Source organism: Loxodonta africana, chromosome 4 (assembly GCF_030014295.1).
Source record: "Loxodonta africana isolate mLoxAfr1 chromosome 4, mLoxAfr1.hap2, whole genome shotgun sequence".
In the NCBI taxonomy this organism is placed as follows: Eukaryota; Metazoa; Chordata; class Mammalia; order Proboscidea; family Elephantidae; genus Loxodonta; species Loxodonta africana.
In genome coordinates this window covers 168239930-168260599 of record NC_087345.1, presented here as the reverse complement: position 1 = coordinate 168260599, position 20670 = coordinate 168239930, and the positions used below count along the sequence as shown (strand labels likewise).

General features: G+C 41.0%; 1 protein-coding gene across 1 annotated transcript in view; it reads right to left on the bottom strand.

Annotated features, from left to right (window-relative positions):
* Positions 1–371: 371 nt before the first annotated feature.
* GAD2 (glutamate decarboxylase 2) overlaps positions 372–20670 on the bottom strand; it is an 82978-nt gene continuing 62679 nt past the window's right edge. The window contains exons 12-16 of the mRNA XM_064284924.1: positions 18589–18667; positions 12043–12192; positions 8564–8671; positions 8119–8208; positions 372–676 (exon numbers count right to left, since the gene is read on the bottom strand). Coding sequence (XP_064140994.1) covers positions 503–676; positions 8119–8208; positions 8564–8671; positions 12043–12192; positions 18589–18667 — 601 coding nt within the window. The 3' untranslated portion in view covers positions 372–502. The remainder of the gene's footprint in view (positions 677–8118; positions 8209–8563; positions 8672–12042; positions 12193–18588; positions 18668–20670) is intronic.

Here is a 20670-nt window from a genome sequence, read left to right as displayed (position 1 = left end):
CCTTTTGTAAAATTATATGTATTTAAATACATTTGAAATGTTGCTATAGGTAAATTAGAAATTTTTTTTCTAATACTATGAAAAAGGCAAGAGTTTTTATTTGTCAACATACATTTTATATTTACTTTATCCTTTTCACTGTACCCCAAAGAACCTTTTACGATTCAGGGGGCAATTTGGCACCATTCAATCTTACTACTTTGACATGAAAATAAAGTTTGATTTGCACACTATATTAAAAGGGAAATATTTATAACAATTTGAAGCTTTTCCTAATTGATTAGAACACAGCCTTTTATCACTAATTACTAGAGGGGTATTCTAAACTTAAGAAAGGATTTTTAAAAGGAGCAATGTTTTTTGATTTTTAAACTGTACTCTACTTTGACACCACAATATAGAAATAGATTTACTTTGGAACAAACTACAAATACATTCACACAGTTTGCGACAACTTAATTGTCTACCTTTAGAACTGAAACAGCTTAGTGAGCTTAAGTTATTATAAATCTTGTCCAAGGCGTTCTATTTCTTCAATCAGGAAGTCAATGTCTTGATGAGTTGCTGCGGGGTTTGAGATGACCATGCGGAAGAAGTTGACCTTGTCTCCCAAGGGCTGGTAGCTGACCATTGTGGTCCCGTATTCCATCATTCTGGCTTTAATCACTGGAGCCACCTGTGGGAGAGACCAGATCAACTTGGTGACTATTTCTCCCCAAGATTCTCCCCGTAGTCAAAGGACCCAATATCAAGTACACTTTCAGTTTTTAACAAAACAATTGGAGCCATATTTGTTTTTCCTTGAGGGAACTGCCTCCACTTCTTGAGGATCTTAAAGATGGTAAGAGGAATAACAAATGGTAGGATATTGGTCTCACACTTATTAGGTGCTTATAACCACATACCTTTACTTTCTAGTCAGTGTTTCGGGAGAATGGGAAGAATCTGATATTGATTACAAAGTTAAATGGTTTAGCGATACGACATTTTGCTAGAGTTTTGTTTTTGTATTCAAGAGTTTTAATGACCCAGTAAATGCAAAAACATTGGAAATAAAACAAATTTCAGAGAATTGTTACCAAAAAGTAACAATGATGTAGGAAGATATATAGACTTTTGGCAACTTTTCTGAGATCTTCAAGATTTCATTCTCCTTTTGTGTTACCCCAGTTTATATTTTGAAAGCTATTCCTTAAAAACGTTAGAGAATCAGCTAGGACAAAAAGCTAAGCCCACAAAGGATTTAACATACAGAAGTGTATCACAGACAGGTTTTCCACATTTATACCAGACTGATGGTTACAGCTTCAATAGTTCTCTCTCTTTTTTTTTTTCTTATTTTGTTAGGTGCCATTGATTTGGTTCCAACGCATAGCAACCCTATGTACCACAGAACGACGCACTGCCTTGTCCCGCACCATCCTCACAATCGTTGCTATCAGCTTCAATAGTTCTCTCTCTCTTTTTTTTTTCTTATTTTGTTAGGTGCCATTGATTTGGTTCCAACGCATAGTAACCCTATGTACAACAGAACGAGACACTGCCTTGTCCCGCACCATCCTCACAATCGTTGCTATCTTTGAACCCATTGTTGCAGCCACTGTGTCAGTCCATCTCGTTGAGAGGCTTCCTCTCTTTTGCTGACCCTCTACTTTACCAAGCATGATGTCCTTCTCCAGGGACTGTTCCCTCCTGATAACATGTCTGAAATATATGAGACAAAGTCTTCCCATCCTTGCTTCTAAGGAACATTATGGCTATACTTCTTCCAAGACAGATTTATTCGTTCTTTTGACAGTTCATGGTATATTTAATATTCTTCGCCACCATAATTCAAAGGCATCAATTCTTCTTTGGTCTTCCTTATTCATTGTCCAGCTTTTCCATGCATATGAGATGGTTGAAAATATCATGGCTTGGGTCAGGAGCACCTTAGTCCTCAAAGTGACATCTTTGCTTTTTAACACTTTAAAGAAGTTTTTTTTTTTTTTGCATAAGATTTGCCCAGTGCAGTATATCGTTTGATTTCTTGACTACTGCTTCCATGGGCGTTAATTGTGGATCCAAGTAAAATAAAATCCTTGACAATTTCAATCTTTTCTTCATTTATCACGATGTTGCTTACTGGTCCAGTTGTGAGGATTTTTGTTTTTTTTATGTTGAGGTGTAATCTATACTGAAGGCTGTAGTCTTTGATCTTCATCAGTAAATGTTTTAAGTCCTCTTCATTTTCAAATAAGCAAGTTTACAGCTCAAGTTAATTTCTCATTCAAAAATGTATACACATATTGTTTTGTGACATTGGTTGCAATCCCCACAATGTGTCAGCATGCTCCCCTTTTTCACCCTGGGTTCCCTGTGTCCATTCGTCTAGTTCCTGTTCCTTCCTGCCTTCCCATCCTGCTTTTGGACAGGAGCTGCCCATTTGGTCTCGTATATCTGATTGAACTGAGAAGCATGTTGGTTACGTGTATTACTTTTTGTTTTATAGGCTTGTCTAATCTTTGTCTGACAAGTGGGCTTTGGGACTAGTTTCAGTTCTGGGTTAACAGAGTGTCTAGGGGCCATAGTTTTGGGGGTTCCTCCAGCCTCTGTCAGACCATTAAGTCTGGTCTTTTTATGTGAGTTTGAATTCTGTTCTACATTTTTCTCCTGCTCTGTCCAGGACTCTGTTGTGTTCCCTGTCAGGGCAATCATTGGTGGTAGCTGAGTACCATCTAGTTCTTCTGGTGTCAAGCTGGTGTAGGCTCTGGTTCATTTGGTCCGTTAGTCCTTAGGGCTAGTATTTTCCTTTTGTCTTTGGTTTTCTTCATTCTCCCTTGCTCCAAGTGGGATGGGACCAACAGATGTATCTTAGATGGCTACCCTCAAGCTTTTAAGACCCCAGATGCTACTCACCAAAGTGGGACATAGAGCATTTTCTTTATAAGCTATGTTATGCCAATTGACTTAGATGTCCCCTGAAACTATGGTCCCCACATAACAAAGGTTTTTGAATGGCACAATTCACTCCATAACAGTGCCTGTGGCCCTTTGAGGGCTTCCTGAGGCCTATTGTGACTATAAAAAGTAATATAATAGGAACAGTCATCTAGGAAGAGGCATACATTTAAATTATGTCTAACTGTACATATGATCTTCCCAAACTGTATATATGATTTATCCACAGATATTCAGCATCAGAGATTATAAATCTAGCATTTGATCTTTTAAATTCATTGCTGTGGAAACATAACCAGGAATGGTAGATATCAGAGAAGATTCAGACTTTAGATACATGTCAAAGACTCAGTTCAAAATGGGGACCATGCCTTTTTATCATAGTTTGATTCATTTAAGTTAAGGATAATTAGATCCAAATAGAATATTTCTATGAATATGTGACTTCTGAATCTCAACCTTTAAATAATCATGGGTTTACAATGAGGTTTTCATCTTCTAAGTACAATGCATGCAATCAGCAATGTTCCCCATCAGGTCCAATCACTGGTTAGTTACTAAAGACAAAGGCAACAGGCAGGCTTCACATTCACTTCACCATACACTTCACATTCTGGACCTGGTTTCTTCATGTAAACATGGAGGTAGACGCGATGATGATTTCACTGAGATTTTCTCTTCTAGATTGACTAGTTCTTATGTCCCCTCCTATCCCTTCCTTAGTCTATGGGGAGGTAATGTAAAGAGGAATGTTTCTTTGGGGTTGAGCCTTCTTTCACCCAAGGATTAAGGGTGTATGCAGAGATTCAGGCTCATCCAAGGGAATAAATATAAAAAAGAATTTAAATCTCTCAAATCTGGAATTAAGTCCTGGGAATGTATCTACTAGAATATCCTAGCCTCAAAAACCAAACCAAACCCACTGCCGTCGAGTCGATTCCAACTCACAGTGGCCCTAAAGGACAGAGTAGAACTGCCCCATAGAGTTTCCAAGGAGCATCTGGTAGATTTGAACTGCAGTCCTTTTGGTTAGCAGCCGTAGCTCTTAACCACTACCCCACCAGGGTTTCCATCCTAGCCTCAGGACATGAAATTTATTCCTTTGTGCTGTAATGCAGAGCAAATCAATGTGTTCCTGGGAAGAAAAATTCCAAATTAGAAAAGGAATCTAAATCCCTGTGTCTGCAGAAATTTAAGAAAAAAAAAAATCACATAAATATTCTTTAGTTTTATTTGTGTATTAAAATATGCTTGCTCTTTAGACTTGATAAAATAATGACAATACTGCTTAACTCAGCGAATTAAACACTGATTTCATTTTCATGGGCAACCCAAAGAAAAGCACATAGTAATGGCACTAACTATTGAAGGGCAATCACTCCCAATTTTGCAGGTGAATGCAATCAAAGGTCAAAAGATTAACATTAACAGCCATCATCTCAAATACATTTTGGCATAAAGTGATATTGCATCCCCCCAGTTCCTGAAGCTAGTTGGGTTGGCAAAAATTACAGCTGTCTAAATACATACGACACTTGGCTGCTTCCAGAAAATGCTGATGAACTAAAATTAGCAGGAACATGGAACATCTATTTAATTGCATAATCTCAAATTGCAGGCTAAGAAAGAAAATAAGATTCTGACTATTCTGATGAATATATAGAGTTTTCACTTACTTCTAGACTTTTTTTTGGTCACATGTTTGTCCCAATTGGGATAGAGGGAGGCAGCCTGTTCCCTAAAGGCCTAATCAATAAGAGCTCCCTGGGGCTATCTTAAGGGTATCTTTTTCTTCCTTGTGCTGTTAGTTTTTTTCAACCTTTAAAAAAACAATAGCCACAAAATTCTTCCATAACTTGAATCTATCCATACTTGTTTCCTCCAAAGAGGGCTCAGACGAAAGCATTATAAGATAACCTTACAAGGTATCACAAATTGTATGTTCCCACTATGTATTAGAAAAATGTTTTTATATTTAAATCTTAGGAGTCTGAGAGAAATTTCTGAGAAAGGGAAAAGCTGGATAACCATAGGTAAGATGTTTTAAAATGTTAAAATTTCACTAAATAAACTCCTCCATTACATTTGAAAAACACAGACATTAGAAGAGTCGCTTTAAATATGAAGTCAAACTACTTACTACTCTCCCTGTTTACTTTTAAATTCATCGTTGATCTTTTGAATGGTCTTCTTACTTTCAGTTTCTTCTTGATTATAAAACCGAAAAAACCAAACCAGTTGCCCTGCAGTCAATTCCAACTCACGGTGACCGCATATGTTACAGAGAAAAAGTGCTCCATAGGGTTTTCTTGCCTATAATCTTTACAGAAACAGATTACCAGGCCTTTCTTCTGAAGTGCCTCTGGGTGGGTTCAAACTGCCAGCCTTTAGGTTAGTAATCTAGCACAAACCATCTGCACCACTCAGGGATAACAGACCTTTTTTTTTTTTTTTGGCCAACATTTATCATCTTCAGGTTCCATGGTGGTGTGGTGGTTAAGAGCTTGGCTGCTAACCAAAAGGTTGGCAGCTTGAATCCACCAGTCAGTCACCCCTTGAAAACCCTATGTGGCAATTCTACTCTGACTTATAGGGTCGCTATAAGTCGGAATCAACTCGAAGGCAATGGTATCATCTTTAACAATATTCACTCCCTCCTGCCTCTTGGGCTTGGCTTCCTGGAATGAACCACTTTTACTAAATTTCAAATATGACCACAACCTGCCCCTTCCCAACACGTATATCCCGTGAAGAACTTTTAGAACACTTTCCAGGCCCATCCAAAACCAAAAGAATTAAATTCTGTGGGTTAAGACCTGGTCACCAGTATTTTATAAAAAGCTCCCACATAAGCCTAATGTGTAGCAAGGGCCAGGAAGCACTAATTAAAACCCAAACCCGTTACTGTCCGGTCAATTCTGACTCACAGAGACCCTATAGGACAGGGTAGAACTGCCCCATAGGGTTTCAAAGTTGTAAATCTTTATGGAAGCAGCTGCCACATCTTTCTCTCACGGAGTGGCTAGTGGGTTCAAATGCTTAACTACTGCGCCACCAGGGCTTCTTAAACAGTAATTCCAGGCTTAATTTCAAGACCTGAACTAGACGTAAGCTTCCTCTTACACCTGAGGAGTCGGAGCATCAGGAGTCTGATGCTATGTTGCTTACGGGCAGGGGTTAACATTTGTGAGTGTTTCTGAAGGTTTTAAGTCCACATAAAATCCTCCCGCTACAAAAAAAAAAAAAAAAAAATTAGGCTGGGTAGTATTGTTCTTCCTTTTATAGAAAGGTCAGCCAGGTAGCCCAAGATCCTTAGCAGTGGGAAAAGGACCCTGAGACTCGCCTTGGAGAGGTGGTGACTGGAGAAGGGATTCCCTCACTTCCTCGGTCTATGGTAAATGCGGGGGGGAGGGGGGAATGGGAACCAAAGACAAATGAAAACCCTCAGGGTTTCAAATGCACACGACCACCCCTAGCTTCCCAGTCCTGCAGCACTGTGGGAGACGGGCTCCTGCGTTTATCTTCCTTTAAGACTATCTTCTGTGCAGGTTGTTAACCCAAGTTCACCCAAGTGTAAATGACGGAAGCAGGAGTGGATAAGAGAAAAAGCGTGTCTTACTGGCCACAAGGAGTCCCTGGGTGGGCCAAACGGTTAAGTGCTTGGCTATTAACCTAAAGGTTGGCAGTTTGAGTCCACCCAGAGGTGCCTTGGAAGAAAGGACTGGCGATCTGCTTCTGAAAGGTAACCACCATTGAAGACCCTATGGAGCAAAGTTTCACCCTGACACACTTGGGGTTGTCACAAGTTGGGAGTCAACTCAACAATAACTGGTTTAGTTTGGTTTACTAGCCACAGCATTATTTAAAGCTCAAGGTCTCAGGCTCTGGAGTTAGATTTTCCGTGGGATTTTGGAAAGTTACTTTTTCTTCCTGAGCTTCAATTTCCCCGTTAGCAAAATGGGGAAGCAACAGCACTGCCTACATTAGGGTGCTTTGAAAGGTAAGAGATCTAACACTGGATAGAAGTTGAGCCTAACCCGTTGCTGTTGAGTTGATTCTCATAGTGACCCTATAGGCCAGAGCAGAACTGCCCCATAGGGTTTCCAAAGCTGTAATCTTTTCTTTTCCCCTAGATTTTATTTATCTTATTGTTGAGAATATACACAGCAAAACATACACCAATTCAACAGTTTCTACATGTACAATTTGGTGGCATTGATTACATTCTTTGAGTTGAGTAACCATTCTCACTCTCCTTTTCTGAGTTGTTCCTCCCCCTTTAACATAAACTCACTGCCCCCTAAGAGTTCTATTTAATCTTTTGAGTTGCTGATGTCAGTTTGATCCCATATAGATAGTTCTTAAAAGAGCATAATGGTCAAGGCAGCTTTTCTACAAGTTAAGCTAAACTATTATTTGATTTTAAGATATTTCTGCAGATATTTTTCATTGAAGGTTTAAAGATTATCTTAGGGGTCCATCCTCCCTCCATGGCTCTGGCAAGTCTAGAATCCATGAGAATTTGATCCAAGACTGTAAATCTTTATGGAAGCAGGCTGTCACATCTTTCTCTGTGGAGCAGCTGATGGGTTCAAACGGATAGATTCAGACTTGTTACTTTCCAAAACTGAGAGGTTCAGACCTTTCAGTTAGCAGCCAAGTGCTTAACCACTGCTCCGCCAGGGCTCCTAGGATATAATAGGCACTCTACAAACATTTCTACAAACAGTGGGAGTTATTAACGCTCCTTGCCCTGTTACCTTCTGGAGTCACCACAGCTCCAAAGACCCCTCAGAGTAGCCTTAACCTTGACATCTCAAGAAGGTCAGCAGCAGCTTTGTTTTCTAACCATTTCTAGGGACAGAAGTTCATTGCTATCTTCTCTGCACTGGTAACGGAGGCCAGCTTTGCTTGGAAGATCCATCCGTTTCGACAACTGGTTTTGCTGCTTTGGGGATGCCAATCAAGGTTATCATTTAATTACTTAATTTAAGACAACACAGAAAGAAAACAGAGAAGCAAATGGAAGCGTTAAAAGTTCTGCTACACTGGTCCTGTGTATACTGGCTCTGCAGAAGCACACAGAGCAGAGTGTCTGAATTCACATAAAGACAGTATGAACACGAAAGGCCCAATATACATATCAACGTACACACTGAGGGCTCCCATATCACTTACCTTTGAGAGGCGACTCATTCTTTCTTCATTGTCTTCCAGAGTACGCAAGCTCGGAGGTACATACCAGAAGCAGACATTGGTGTGCTGAGGCTACAAAGGAGGAAAGTAAGATATCACATCCAGCCCAAACCGGCAATTGTGAAAATCCAAGGACACTTCAATTCTCTGTATTTGACAAGTTGAGAATACAATTCCCACCTTTAAATCAGTAATTGCCTTGGGAGAGCCTGAACTGCACATTATAAAAAAAAAACCCACATTATATGGAGCCCTTATTAAGTCTGACTTTTACTTCAGCTCAGAAGAGATACCCTAGCATCTACTGCTTCCCCTTTGTAGTGGCCTCGCTTACCTGCAAAGCACACCATTTACATTAAAAACATATCAGTGATAAACACTGGAATTGGCTAAACTCTTTTGGGATTGTAGACATCGGAATACACACCTTTCCATCAAACACCATTTCATATCCTTCTCGGTTTTTTATGATATTGTATAAATACTCCGCCAGCTCCAAACACTTGTCAATCTGTGCTTCAAACCCAGTAGTTCCCTGAGTAAGAGAAGAACAAAGTTCGTTAGACAGGCCGAGTCCTCAGAGGCCCACGAGGTTCGGGCAAAGTGATCCCTGTGGAGAATCAGGGTCATTCTGCCACTTCCATCTCTGCTCTCTCCTCACACCAGGGTGGGTTTTCAGAGGCTTTTCTGGCTGTTCTTTCCCTTAATGCTCTCCCCCTCAGGGGCTTTTGTCCTCTTCCACTGCATTACTGCTCTCCTGGGTGGGCCCCTTTTCTTCCTCCGCCTCCATTCCCGAAGTCATTATTTTGATCACTCACGGGGAAAATCTGCCTCTGCATTTCGCTGGAGTAGTTTTGAGGTCACTGACAACAGGAAGCTGAGCTAGTCTCATCCTGCAGAGAAGCAGCAGCAACACAGGCCCTCCCTCGCCCCCCAGGATACCCATTTAGTCCCCCTCATCCTGTAAATGGTCCATTCTCAGACCTCCCTCTTTGTTCACCAAAGTACCTCCCTTAGAACAAATATAGTAGGGGCTCAATGAATATTTGTTGAACAAATGAATGACTGAATCTTAGGGTGCACACAGACGCTTTTGTTGGGTTCGCCTGCCACTCTGCAAAGCTCATTAGATTTCTCCCTTGGGGATAAAGGTTTCCTGTGTCTGTAATGGCAAACATTATCGCAGAGGACTTTTAGTTGCCAGCTCTGGGAGCCTGGATCTGGACTTATGAACAACAGCAGCACAGCCTCGGATTGGAGTTGTTTAACAGAAGTCAGTACACACTAGGGAATTACTCCGCAAAATGACTTTCCTCCTACATCCTTCAGCGGTTATTGACTGCTAATGAAAAGCTTATAGAAACAGCTAATGTCCATCTCAAGAGCACTTTTAACTGGGTTACCAGTGACTAATCCAACATGGAAACCCGAAGGAGCCATTGTCATGGAGATAAAACGGGCCTGTCGTCTGTGTTCACAAGGTCTCATCATCCCAGGGAAAAGTGGGATGAACCTAGCGCAGTGACTTCGAACACCTGTAACATACTTAACAACAGACTACTTCTAAGAAAGCTAATAAAATCCGTAGCTGTTGAGTTGATTCTGACTCATAGCGACCCTAGAGGACAGAGAACTGCCCCACAGAGTTTCCAAGGAGTGCCTGGCGGATTCAAACTGCCTACATTTTGGTTAGCAGCTGTAGCACTTAACCAACCACTATGCACCAGGGTTTCCAAGAAATCTAATGGGATTAGAAATTAATTTTCTCTGGAGATTTCTGCCATAGCCCATCGTCGCAAAGGAGGCCAACTGGTTCCTGATGACTCCAAGAATGCGCTTGGGCTGATGCCTGAATGCTCAGACCAGCACCTGTGCCATGTGCTCCATGAGTCCATGAGTACCAAGGAAATTAGGATGAGTTTGGGCTGACCTTGGGTTGGACCCTCGGTAGGAGGGAGGGAAGCTAACTGTTCTTCAAACTGAATCCTTTGGACCAGTCTAAAGTTGGCTTTAAACTTTCATATACCGGATCCAGAATACGGTCAGAGCCAATATGACTGCTGCATTGCAAAGGCAGTGGGATTACCACAGCCCAGAGTAGGAGTCCTTTCACCTTCACTAGTCTAGGACTGTACTCTGGGGATGACCAAAAGCAGTCTGACTGCCTTTTTAGCTGGATGTTTAAGAGGTACATAGGAGTCCCTGAGTGGTGCAAATGGTTAACATACCAGCTACTAACTGAAAGGTAGGAGGTTTGAGTCCCCCCAGAGGTGCCTTGGAAGAAAGGCCTGGTGATCTACTTCAGAAAAACCAGCCATTGAAAACCCTATGGAGCACAGTTCTGCTCTGACACACATGGGGTCACCATGAGTTGGAGTTGACTCAACAGCAACTTTTTTTTTTTTTTTTAAAGAGGTACATGGGGAGCGACATAGGAAACTCTAGTGTGTCCTTAGCAGCTCAGGGCACCTGGTTTTCATGTTGTATATTTATGGGAATAGATCCATGTTTCATTTTCAAAGTTTTGAAGACGTTTAGGGGATTCTTCAAAATTCATCCCTTCATCAAACATTTCTTGAGGAGCTATTTTCTGCCACCAAGCTCTAATGTGAGAATGACAAAGGTATATTGTGAACTTCGTCAAACATTGTGTCACCGCGACCTGAATCACTAAGAAGGAAGCTAAAGGCTCAGATGGATACTCCTAAGTGAAAGGCTGGACACCCTGCTTGAGGGCTCTGGTGAAGGGGCTTCTGAAAAACATGGTTCTATTTACCCTCTCACTGCTCACACTCCGTCGGGAATGTATACTCCCACACTCTGCCCAGCTCAAGGGACCAGAATCCATCACACCACCCTTCCCAGGCAACACAGTGCAGCCTTAGGTAGCTACCCAATATTCAGTAACACTTAGAGAAAGTTCAGCTGGGGCAAATATTATTATGGAAGGTTGCCTGAAGGATATGTAGTCCAACCTCCCTGCAAACCATCTGAGAGTTATGTCTGCATTAAGCAACACCATCTTTTCATTTAAACTGCCTTTTCCTTTGATTCAATAGTTACAGATTGCATTGCTTCTCTCCCAAGCCCCCTTTTTTTCTTGTTAGCTGCCCCTCTCTCTGAACTGCTTTGGCAATTCAGTTTACTATGAAAAATTTTATGGAGAGCAGCATGTAGAATTTATTGCTATAGTTCATACCAGGTGGGCAGTCACTTATTTGTGACATTTAAGTTAGGAATCTGAAAAAAATTTTTTTTTTTTACCTTTCTAGCCTGTTTATGTTTAAACATAATATTTATGCCCTTTGAAGACAACAAGTAAGTCCCACCAATACTGCACACCGTTAGTCACAGAGATTACCTTTCTAAGAGAGTTGTGATCACATACAGTTAAACTCTAGAGGTAAACAGAGAAACTGTACAAAGGAGGTGAGTAGATATTTCTGGAGTTTTTTTTTTTTTTTTTAATTATCTCTTGAAAGGTCAAAAACAAGCTATCATGGTAGTTTTTTTTTTTATTTTTCCTTTGTATTCTCTGGATACATGTGTACAAATTTGCATTAACCTACCCAAGTGGTCAACCATTTGGTAAAAACCAAGAACTGGGGACAAAAAGGGGGAAAAAAAAAAGTACCTCTTAAGAATCGAGGAGTTTTGCCCTATAAAGCAAAATGGGTTTGTTTTCCAGATGAGTAAGCATTAGAAGCAATTTGTCTTAAAAGAACAAAAAAAGGATTTCATTATATTCTTACTCACGTAGGATGCAGATATTTGGAAATAGCAGTAAAGAAATTTAATCTTGGGTAATTTTCAATTTGGAAATCATTTTTGTAACATGTCATCATAGGCGCCACCAGAAATTGTTGTTGCTCCTAGCCACCAGTTAGCGGGTCTACACGTGCTTACCTTTGCCCTCCACATTAGCCACAACTTAAAAACATCGACATGGCGCCCGCACTGTAGGGCTTTGTCTCCAGTGTCATAGGACAGGTCGTAGTGTTTATCTTGCTGAAAGAGGTAGGAGGCATGCATCTGGTTGCACCTCTGCATCAATCCCTAAAAGAGAGAAGAGAAAACTTAGGAACCTCTATTGATTTTATCAAGTAGTCTATTCAATTTACATTGCAGTGGAAATTATTAAGAAAAAGAGAGAGAGAGAGAGACATTGTACATCCTGGAAAAAGGAAACCGTGAAAATCAAATGGAAAAAAAAAGAGGCCAATATCTGGATGGTATGGGCTTCCATGATAGGTCAGCTCTGTGGGATAAATGACTCAGGGTCAAGTGTCACCAGAAGTTAGCAACAAGGGTATACTTAACACTTTTACTCACCTTCTAGAGAGCAGGCATTTATTTAAAAGCAGTGTGTGTGTGCATGTGTGTGTGTGTGTGGTGGGGATGAAGACATAATCAGATTGTTCATTCCTTGGGAGAACAATCTGAAATTCTAGTTTCATTGTAATTAAAATATTTTGGCAACTCTTTGGTTCTGTAATACATTATCAGAGCAATTCTTCTAAAGTTTCATCCATGTTTATTTCAAGCCCTTTATCATTTAGTTGTTGCTAGTGTTCGAGCTCTCTGGAAATCACAGACTTCAGGACGGCTCATGGCTATCATATCTACATGTTAAAGTCTAAAAATGTAAAGGTATTGCTATTTTGAGATGATTTACATACGCAACCTTTCAAACGCCACGTTCTTCCCAGGAATGATCAGAGCTTCAGTACCGTGTTTTCCTACTGAGTTGCTTAAGGAAGTTACAGTGGAAATTTTTGTTGTTCTGCCAGGGAACAAGGACCACTGATTGGCCCTAGCACCATAACCCTACTATGGAAAATGGGTGGCAAAGTGATGGAACTATTCCAAAGAAAAAGGAATGAATCATGCTTTTTTAACTAAAATAGCACTGCCAGTCTCCTCATTAGAAACCCCACCACGTCTCCATTTGTCACGAACCTCAGGAAGCCTTTGACTCTTTATCTACAGTATAATGGCTATTTTACAAAAGCTTTGACGTTGTTTCTCTTCTGACTCATGACAAGAGGAGAAAAGACTAAAATGTAACCAATTAGTTGATGTTAGAAGTGAAAACCCTTTTTAAAAAATTACCCGAATTACCACAATGTAATGTGACTAAAATATTAACGTCCTGGGAAATCAGATGCCAGGTGTTAGACAAGTAGAACTGGGCTGTATTTTGTAGTGTACGCTTCATATTCACTGGAATCTATTAAATTATTTTTGAGACTAAGAAAAATTAAATACAATGTTTGTATAAGAGCAGTCAGAAGACACTGATTTTGAAAAAGAAAATTCACTTGAAGCTCATTATGAAGATGTGAAAATTGCAACAGGTATTTCTATGTTGTTCCATGGTCACAGAAACTTGGTTACCTCTCTTCCCCCGGCCACACAAGCTCACAATAGGTGCCACCAACCCAAAGGATGACCACTTCAGAGAGTGTGCAACTATGGACAGATCAAACCGGCTCCTACCGGGGTAGGAAAAACTGCTCAAAGCAAATGGCCCCCCAAATGACGACCAGCATCAATCTCATTGTTGTACAAAAACATAAGTAAAAGTGATGTGGTTTTGCATACGGAAGGCTTTGGTGAAATAATATCCTGGTTCAGAATCAGTGAAAAGTTATAGACCACCATGTTCCAAACTATTTGAAGCATGTTAATAGTTGCTGTGCAAAGAGAGATTCCCATGATCAAATAAACTTAGCAAGCTCCATACCATAATTCCCTCCTTTTTAGATACTTGCAACACATATATTATGGGCTCCCACAAGCTCCAGAGTAGTGAAACTTGTTTTAAACTCTTTAATTTGCTGATTCTCAAGCTTTTTTGAACCCAGAACCCTCTTACTGTGGAATACTTACTAAAATCATATGCAACAGTGTTATTCCTTGGACGCCAATAAGGAAAACACTGTCAGAGCTTCGTAGACTCTTGGATGTAGGAGGGACCTCAGAGCTGATTTATTCCCTGCCCATGAAGGAATCCTTCCTATACTGTCACTGGTAAGTGGTTGTTCAAACTGTTTGATCTCCTCCTCTGAGGATGAATTTATCCCTACATAATGCATTCATTACTATGTCGGACAGCTTAATTTTTAGAAATGTCTTCTCCTGATTGATTCCAACTCAGACCTAAAATCATTGTGTATGCTGATTTTGCTATCACATCTCTACCACCCAGTGTTACTAACTGTTACGGATTGAATTGCGTCTCCCTGAAAGATATGTTGAAGTCCTAACTTCTGTACCTGTGAATGTGATCTTGTTTGGAAATAGTTTTGTTTTGTTTCTTGCAGCCGTTATCAGTTAAGTTGAAGGAGGCCTGGTGGCACAAAAGGTTGGTGGTTTGAACCCACCAGCTGCTCCATGGGAGAACGATGTGGCAGTCTACTTCCATGAAAATTACAGCCTTGGAAACCCATGGAAACCCTGGTGGCGTAGTGGTTAAGTGCTATGGCTGCTAACCAAGAGGTCACAGTTCGAATCCACCAGGCGCTCCTTGGAAACTCTACGGGGCAGTTCTACTCTGACCTATAGGGTTGCTATGAGTCAATGGCAGTGTTTTTTTTTTTTTCTTAGGAAACCCTATGGGGCAGGTCTACTTTGTCCTGTAGGGTCACTATGAGTCAGAATCGACTCCGTGGCAGCTGGTTTGTTTTTTTTTTTTTAATCAGTTAATGAGGTTGTAATGAAGTAGGATGGCTCCTAAGCCCTTCTGAGTGGTATCTCATCAAAGGCGAGAACAGGCAAGGAGGCAGAGACACACAGAGCAAAGACACCATGTGAGGATCCGTCTATAAGTGAAGGAGAGTCAAGAAAGCTGAAAGAGACCAGGAAGGATCTTCTCCTAGAGCTGACCAGAGAGGGATCATAGCCCTGCTGATGCCCTGAATTCAAGCTTCTAGCCTTCAGAACTGTGAGAAAATTAATTTCCGTTCTTTAAAGCCATCCACTTTATGGCATTTTGTTATGGCACCCCTAAAAAATGAAGACATTAACCTAGTACCCCACAGTTAAAATAAAACAAAAAAGCTAATCTCCACTTGAGATCATTTAAACTGTGAGACCACTATCCTCCCCTCAGCTCTCTTTCTCTTTTTCCTCCCTAGGTTAAACATTCTTGCTTCTTCCAACTATTGCTTTTACATCTTTACCAGTTGTTCACCTCTGTTTGAGCTCTAGATTGATGGAGTCTCACATCGGGCACCGAGCTAAGTGAACCTTTCCAGGTGTGGCCTAACCAGAGTGGGAGACTACCACCTCCCTCAACACGAAACTCCATTTCTCTTATTACAGGCTAAAATCCCATTAAATTAGACCGAATTGTATTTTTCTCTTGACTCATTGTTGACCACGCAGTTCAACCTAAATATTAGGCCTTTTTCACAGTCAAAATATTACTATTCTATACTTGGACAGGAGCCCTGGTGGTGCAGTGGCTGCTAACCAAAGGGTCAGCAGTTCGAATCCTACTGCTGCCCCTTGGAAATCCCACAAAGTAGCTCTATTCTGTCCTATAGGGTCACTATGAGTCCGAATTAACTTGAAGGAATGAGTTCTGGGATACTTGGACATAAGAGCTGGTCCTTGCAATTGTCCCCACGAACAACTTCCCTTTTTCAGACGTGGTTCCCTGTCCCAGCCTGTAAAGATCAACCTGCATTTTAATTCTGTCATTTAAAAAAAAAATTGCTGTTGAGTCTGTTTCGACTCACAGCAACCCTATAGGACAGAGGAGAACTGCCCCATAGAGTTTCCAAGAAGTGCCTGGTGGATTTGAACTGCCGACGTTTTGGTTAGCAGCTGTAGCACTTAACCACTGCATCACCAGGGTTTCCATTTATTTTCCCTCCCAGTTTCCTGTCATCTGAAATGTTAATAAGCTTCTATGTTTATTCTCACCATTGATTAATATTTTGAATGGTACAGGGTTAGGTACCAGGCCACAAGGCTCTATCCTGGGTGACATTAAATTGTCAATCAGCAGGTCCTTATGACATAGTCTTTTGAGCAGTCCCGAATCTGCCTTCACTCTATTTTCATCCGGCCTGCATTTCCCTTCCTGTCTGTAAGAGCATGATGGGAGCATTTAGCTGAAATCTAAATAAAAAATCATAGCATTTCCAGTAATATAGCTGAAGTTTGTACGAGATTGTTGTTGTTAGGTGCTGTCAAGTCGATTCCAACTCATAGTGGCCCCATACGACAAAGCAGAACTGCCCCATAGGGTTTTCCAGAATGTAGCCTTTATGGGAGCCTTTCCTTAACCACCATCCTTTCCTATCTGCTTAACCACTGAGCCACCAAGTCTCCTTTGCATGAGATAGGGTATATGATAATATATTTATCATGGATTGAATTGTGTCCCTCCAAAATATGTGTATCAATGTGGCTAGGCCATGATTCCCAGTATTGTGTGATTGTCCACCATTTTCTCATCTGATGTGACTTTCCTATGTGTTGTAAATCCTATCTCTATGATGTTAATGAGGTGGGATTAGTGCCAGTTATGTTAATGAGGTGGGACTCAATCTACAAGATTAGATTGTGTTTTAAACCAATCTCTTTTGAGATATAAGAAACAAGGCCCAGGAGTTTAGTTCATCCTTTGGACCAGAGGTCCCTGAGCTGAGAAGTTCCTCAGCCGGGGAAAGATTGATGACAAAAACCTTCCCCTAGAGCTGACAGAAACAGAAAGTCTTCCCCTGGAGCTGGCACCTTGAATTGGGACTTCTAGTCTACTAGACTGTGAGAGAATAAACTTCTATTTGCTAAAGCCATCCACTTGTGGTATTTCTGTTATAGCAGCACTAGATAACTAAGACAATATTGAACTGAATTTTTAACTGATAGAAAACCAGTCTGAAAGAATATCTTTCAATGTATTCATCTCATTTTGGAAGGAGGTTCTGTCTTCAATCAGTATTTCTATTAATTACTTTCATGAAGACACAGAAGGCATACTATTTAAATTTACAGTTGACAACACACGGTATTAGGAACACAGAAATAATAATACCCTTTGACTCATCAATCCCACTTTGAAGAATCTATTTAAAAAAAAAAATCAGAAACCCAATCAAAGATATAAGTTCATGGATTTTTAGCAAGCCAGTATTTAAAATATTGGTTAATATCTTAACCATTGGGGTACAGTTAATTAAATTATACTGTAGAATATGTTGAGGCCATTAATCATGTTTTAGAAGCTCATGCTCACCATTTTTATGTTAAGTATAAAGAAGGACAAACATGTAGATATGATACATATGATAGGAATTTTATTCTTTAAAAAATGTATTCCTAGAAAAATTGTGGGAGAAAATACTAAAAAAAAAGTTAAAATATTTATCTTCAAGTGATAGAATTTAGGTGACCTCAAATTTATCTATGTTTTCTGTACTGCCTAAATTTTCTGAAATAATTATGTGTTAATTTTATAATTAGGAAAAAGCAAAATATTTTTAAAGTAAATAAAATAAAGATTTAAAAATCCCTGTAACTGGGCATGCTAAGGAGATAAAATTTAATGGGGATAAACTGAAACTCCTTATTTTGTGTCTCATAAACTAAATAAGTATAGGATTGAGGAGCTGGGACGTCCTCAGGATCCTGGAAGAGAGATGTAGGGGCGTCGACTGAGTGTGAGCAAGCTACAGAGAAGGGCCTTAGGATTTGTTAACAGAAGTACCTTGAAATCAAAGTGGTCTTTGCTGGCTAATACATATGCAGATGCCTTACTTTTTAAACACGGCAATAAATATTAAATATGTTATTGTTGTTGGCTGCCGTTGAGTCGATTTCAACTCATAGCAACCCCATGTCACAGAGTAGAACCGTCCCGTAGGGTTTTCTAGGCTGTAATCTTTACAGGAGCAGATCTCCAGGTCTTTCTCCCTCAGAGCTACTGGGTGGGTTTGAACTGCCAACCTTTTGGTTAGCAACAGAGTGTTTAACTGTTGTGCCACCAGGGCTCCTTACATATTAAACATAATTGAATATAATTAACAGAGAGACACACACCCCCCCAGCCCTAAATGCTAACAGTAACCCTAACCCGATGTTCATGTATATTTTTTCTTAAGGCAAAACTAACCCTTTTTACATTCCAGAAAAAATTGGAAATTTAATTTCTTGAGAGAGTAAAATAGGGGACCTCTGGCTTAGAGGACACAATTAAGAAAAGGGGCATCATACGGAAAACCTGGAGATTAGGTCAAAGTTTATATCTGGAAAATTGAGGTCCTCTAAGCCTGTTTTCCTCTCTAAGCATAGGCAGGCGTTAGAAGAGTACTCTCTGGAGAATCTGAGCAACTCTATACAAAAGACCTAAAGATACTGACATTGAGAGAGAAAGCCAATAGTACATAGACAGCCAAACCCATGGATGGACTAAAACAGGCAAAGTCGAGAAGGACATACCTCTTCTCTAACCAGGAGAGCTGAACACTGCAAAGGGACACCCATCATCTTGTGTGGATTCCATGTCACAGAGTTGGCCCTAAAATAAACCAAATCATGTGAGAAGTGGCATCCCATGACAGGCTCAAACTATAAGGCCCTGCGGATGGGCAGCAGAGCTTCTGGGGCCTATGGCTCTGTTTCTCAGGCTCCAGGACAACAGTAAATTCACAAAACCAAAAGTGGGCTTATAAAATGTTCAACATCTTCCTTGCCCACAGAGACAGTAAATAAAAGCAAAACAAAACAAAGAAAAAAACAAACGTTGCCATCAAGTCAGTTCTGACTCATGGCAACCTGGTGTGTCAGGGTAGAACTGCACTCCCTAGGGTGTTTGTGGCTGTGACTTTTCAGAAGCCGATTGCCAGGCCTTTCTTCTGAGGGCTTGAACTACCAACCTTTCAGTTAGTAGCTGAGTGAGTTAACCATTTGCACCACCTGCGGACTCACAGCTCAGTAATGTAACTTCACTGTTGCTTTTTAAGAAGCAAGATGGCCATATTCTCCAGAGCTCCCATGGAAGCCTTCATTCTGTCTCCATGGTGGGTCGAGAGCCCCTTAGATTCAGGGGAGCATCCTGCCCAGTGTCCTGACTTTAGCCAGTGCTGGAGCAGAGCAGTGGGCAGGTGCAGGGGGCTGCTGTGCACACACAGCACCCCCTCACCCATGGACCTCCATCGTCCCTGCTTCTAACACTAGTCAAAGAGCCTGGACTACATACACATCACACAGTCCGCTGCTTAATTCTGTTCTTCTCTTGGCTCGATTTCTCCTCTTCCTACTTAACTGATTACCAAATTTCTCAAACCTGTTTTTTTGTAATAGCTTTTAGCGAGTTTCCTGCTTCTATCTCTTCTCTAATTCAGAGTTATCTTTCTAAACCACAAAGGTTTTCAATCTTCTTTGTCCCAACACACCTGAGAAATATACTGCTCTCTCGTCAGTAATTGTGGCTTACACAGCAGCGATTCTCAGCTCAGGGATTTATGTTACTTGAAAAATCTGAACCACTGTCCTGGTCCAGACTCCTTTAACGATAATAATTGTTATTTTAGTCTGGATACAGCAATAGTGTCTTAATTGACTCTTGGGCTCCATTTCACCCTCCAACAGGTCACCAGAGGAATCGAACTCTGTTTATAGCCCTCTCTTCTTCCTGAATTGTTGACCACTCCCCTTTGCATACAGCCTAAATTCCAAACGGCGGAGTACGGCTCATGAAGCTGCACGGGCAAGCCCCAGTCTATGTGTTCAGTCTTGCGTTCCTTCACTTTCCATTACCCATTTTTGTCACACCAGATTATTTTTGTTGTCAGAAAATTCTGTTCTCTTGCTCCTAGAATAGCCTTTTTATGTCATTTCTTCTTCCTGGGATGTCACCTTTCTCAGCTTCACTTGGTTAAATCTTATTTATTCTTTAGAGCCCAGATCAAGTACTATCCCTGCAGCCTTCTTCAACTTCTCTCCCTGGCTCCACTGTGCTGTTTCTGCCTCCTCTTCCTCCCCCAACCCCAGCTCCCCCAGGGAAGTGACTGCTCTCACCATCAGTTCCCATGATTCATTTCACACTTTTTTTAGGTCAGGTGAGTCTCTGAGTATGTCTTCTGAGACTGGTGGATCCCTAAGGATGAGGATCGTGATTGTGAACGTGACCTTGGTGTACACCCACAGGAGGAAGGAAAGTAGAACAACACATGGCCGCTGCATCCAGACTGCCCCTGGGTTGCTGCTGCTCCTCTTGCTGAAACGAGCCCTGGTAGTGCAATGGTTAAAGCGATGGACTGCTAACCGAAAGCCTGTTGGTTCAAAACTACCAGTGGTTCCGCAGAAGAAAGGTGTGGCAATCTGCTTCTGTAGAGATCTGCAGCCCTGAAAACTCTATGGGGTCACTAAGAGTCGGAATCAACTCATCTCAGTGGGTTTGGTTTTTTTGTCCTCTTGCTGAACAATGGGCTTGGGCTGACCCTGCTCCCACTGCTTGGTGGTGCTAGAGCTTTGGAAAGAAATGAGAAGCTAGGAAAGATCCCATTCATCCATTTGACG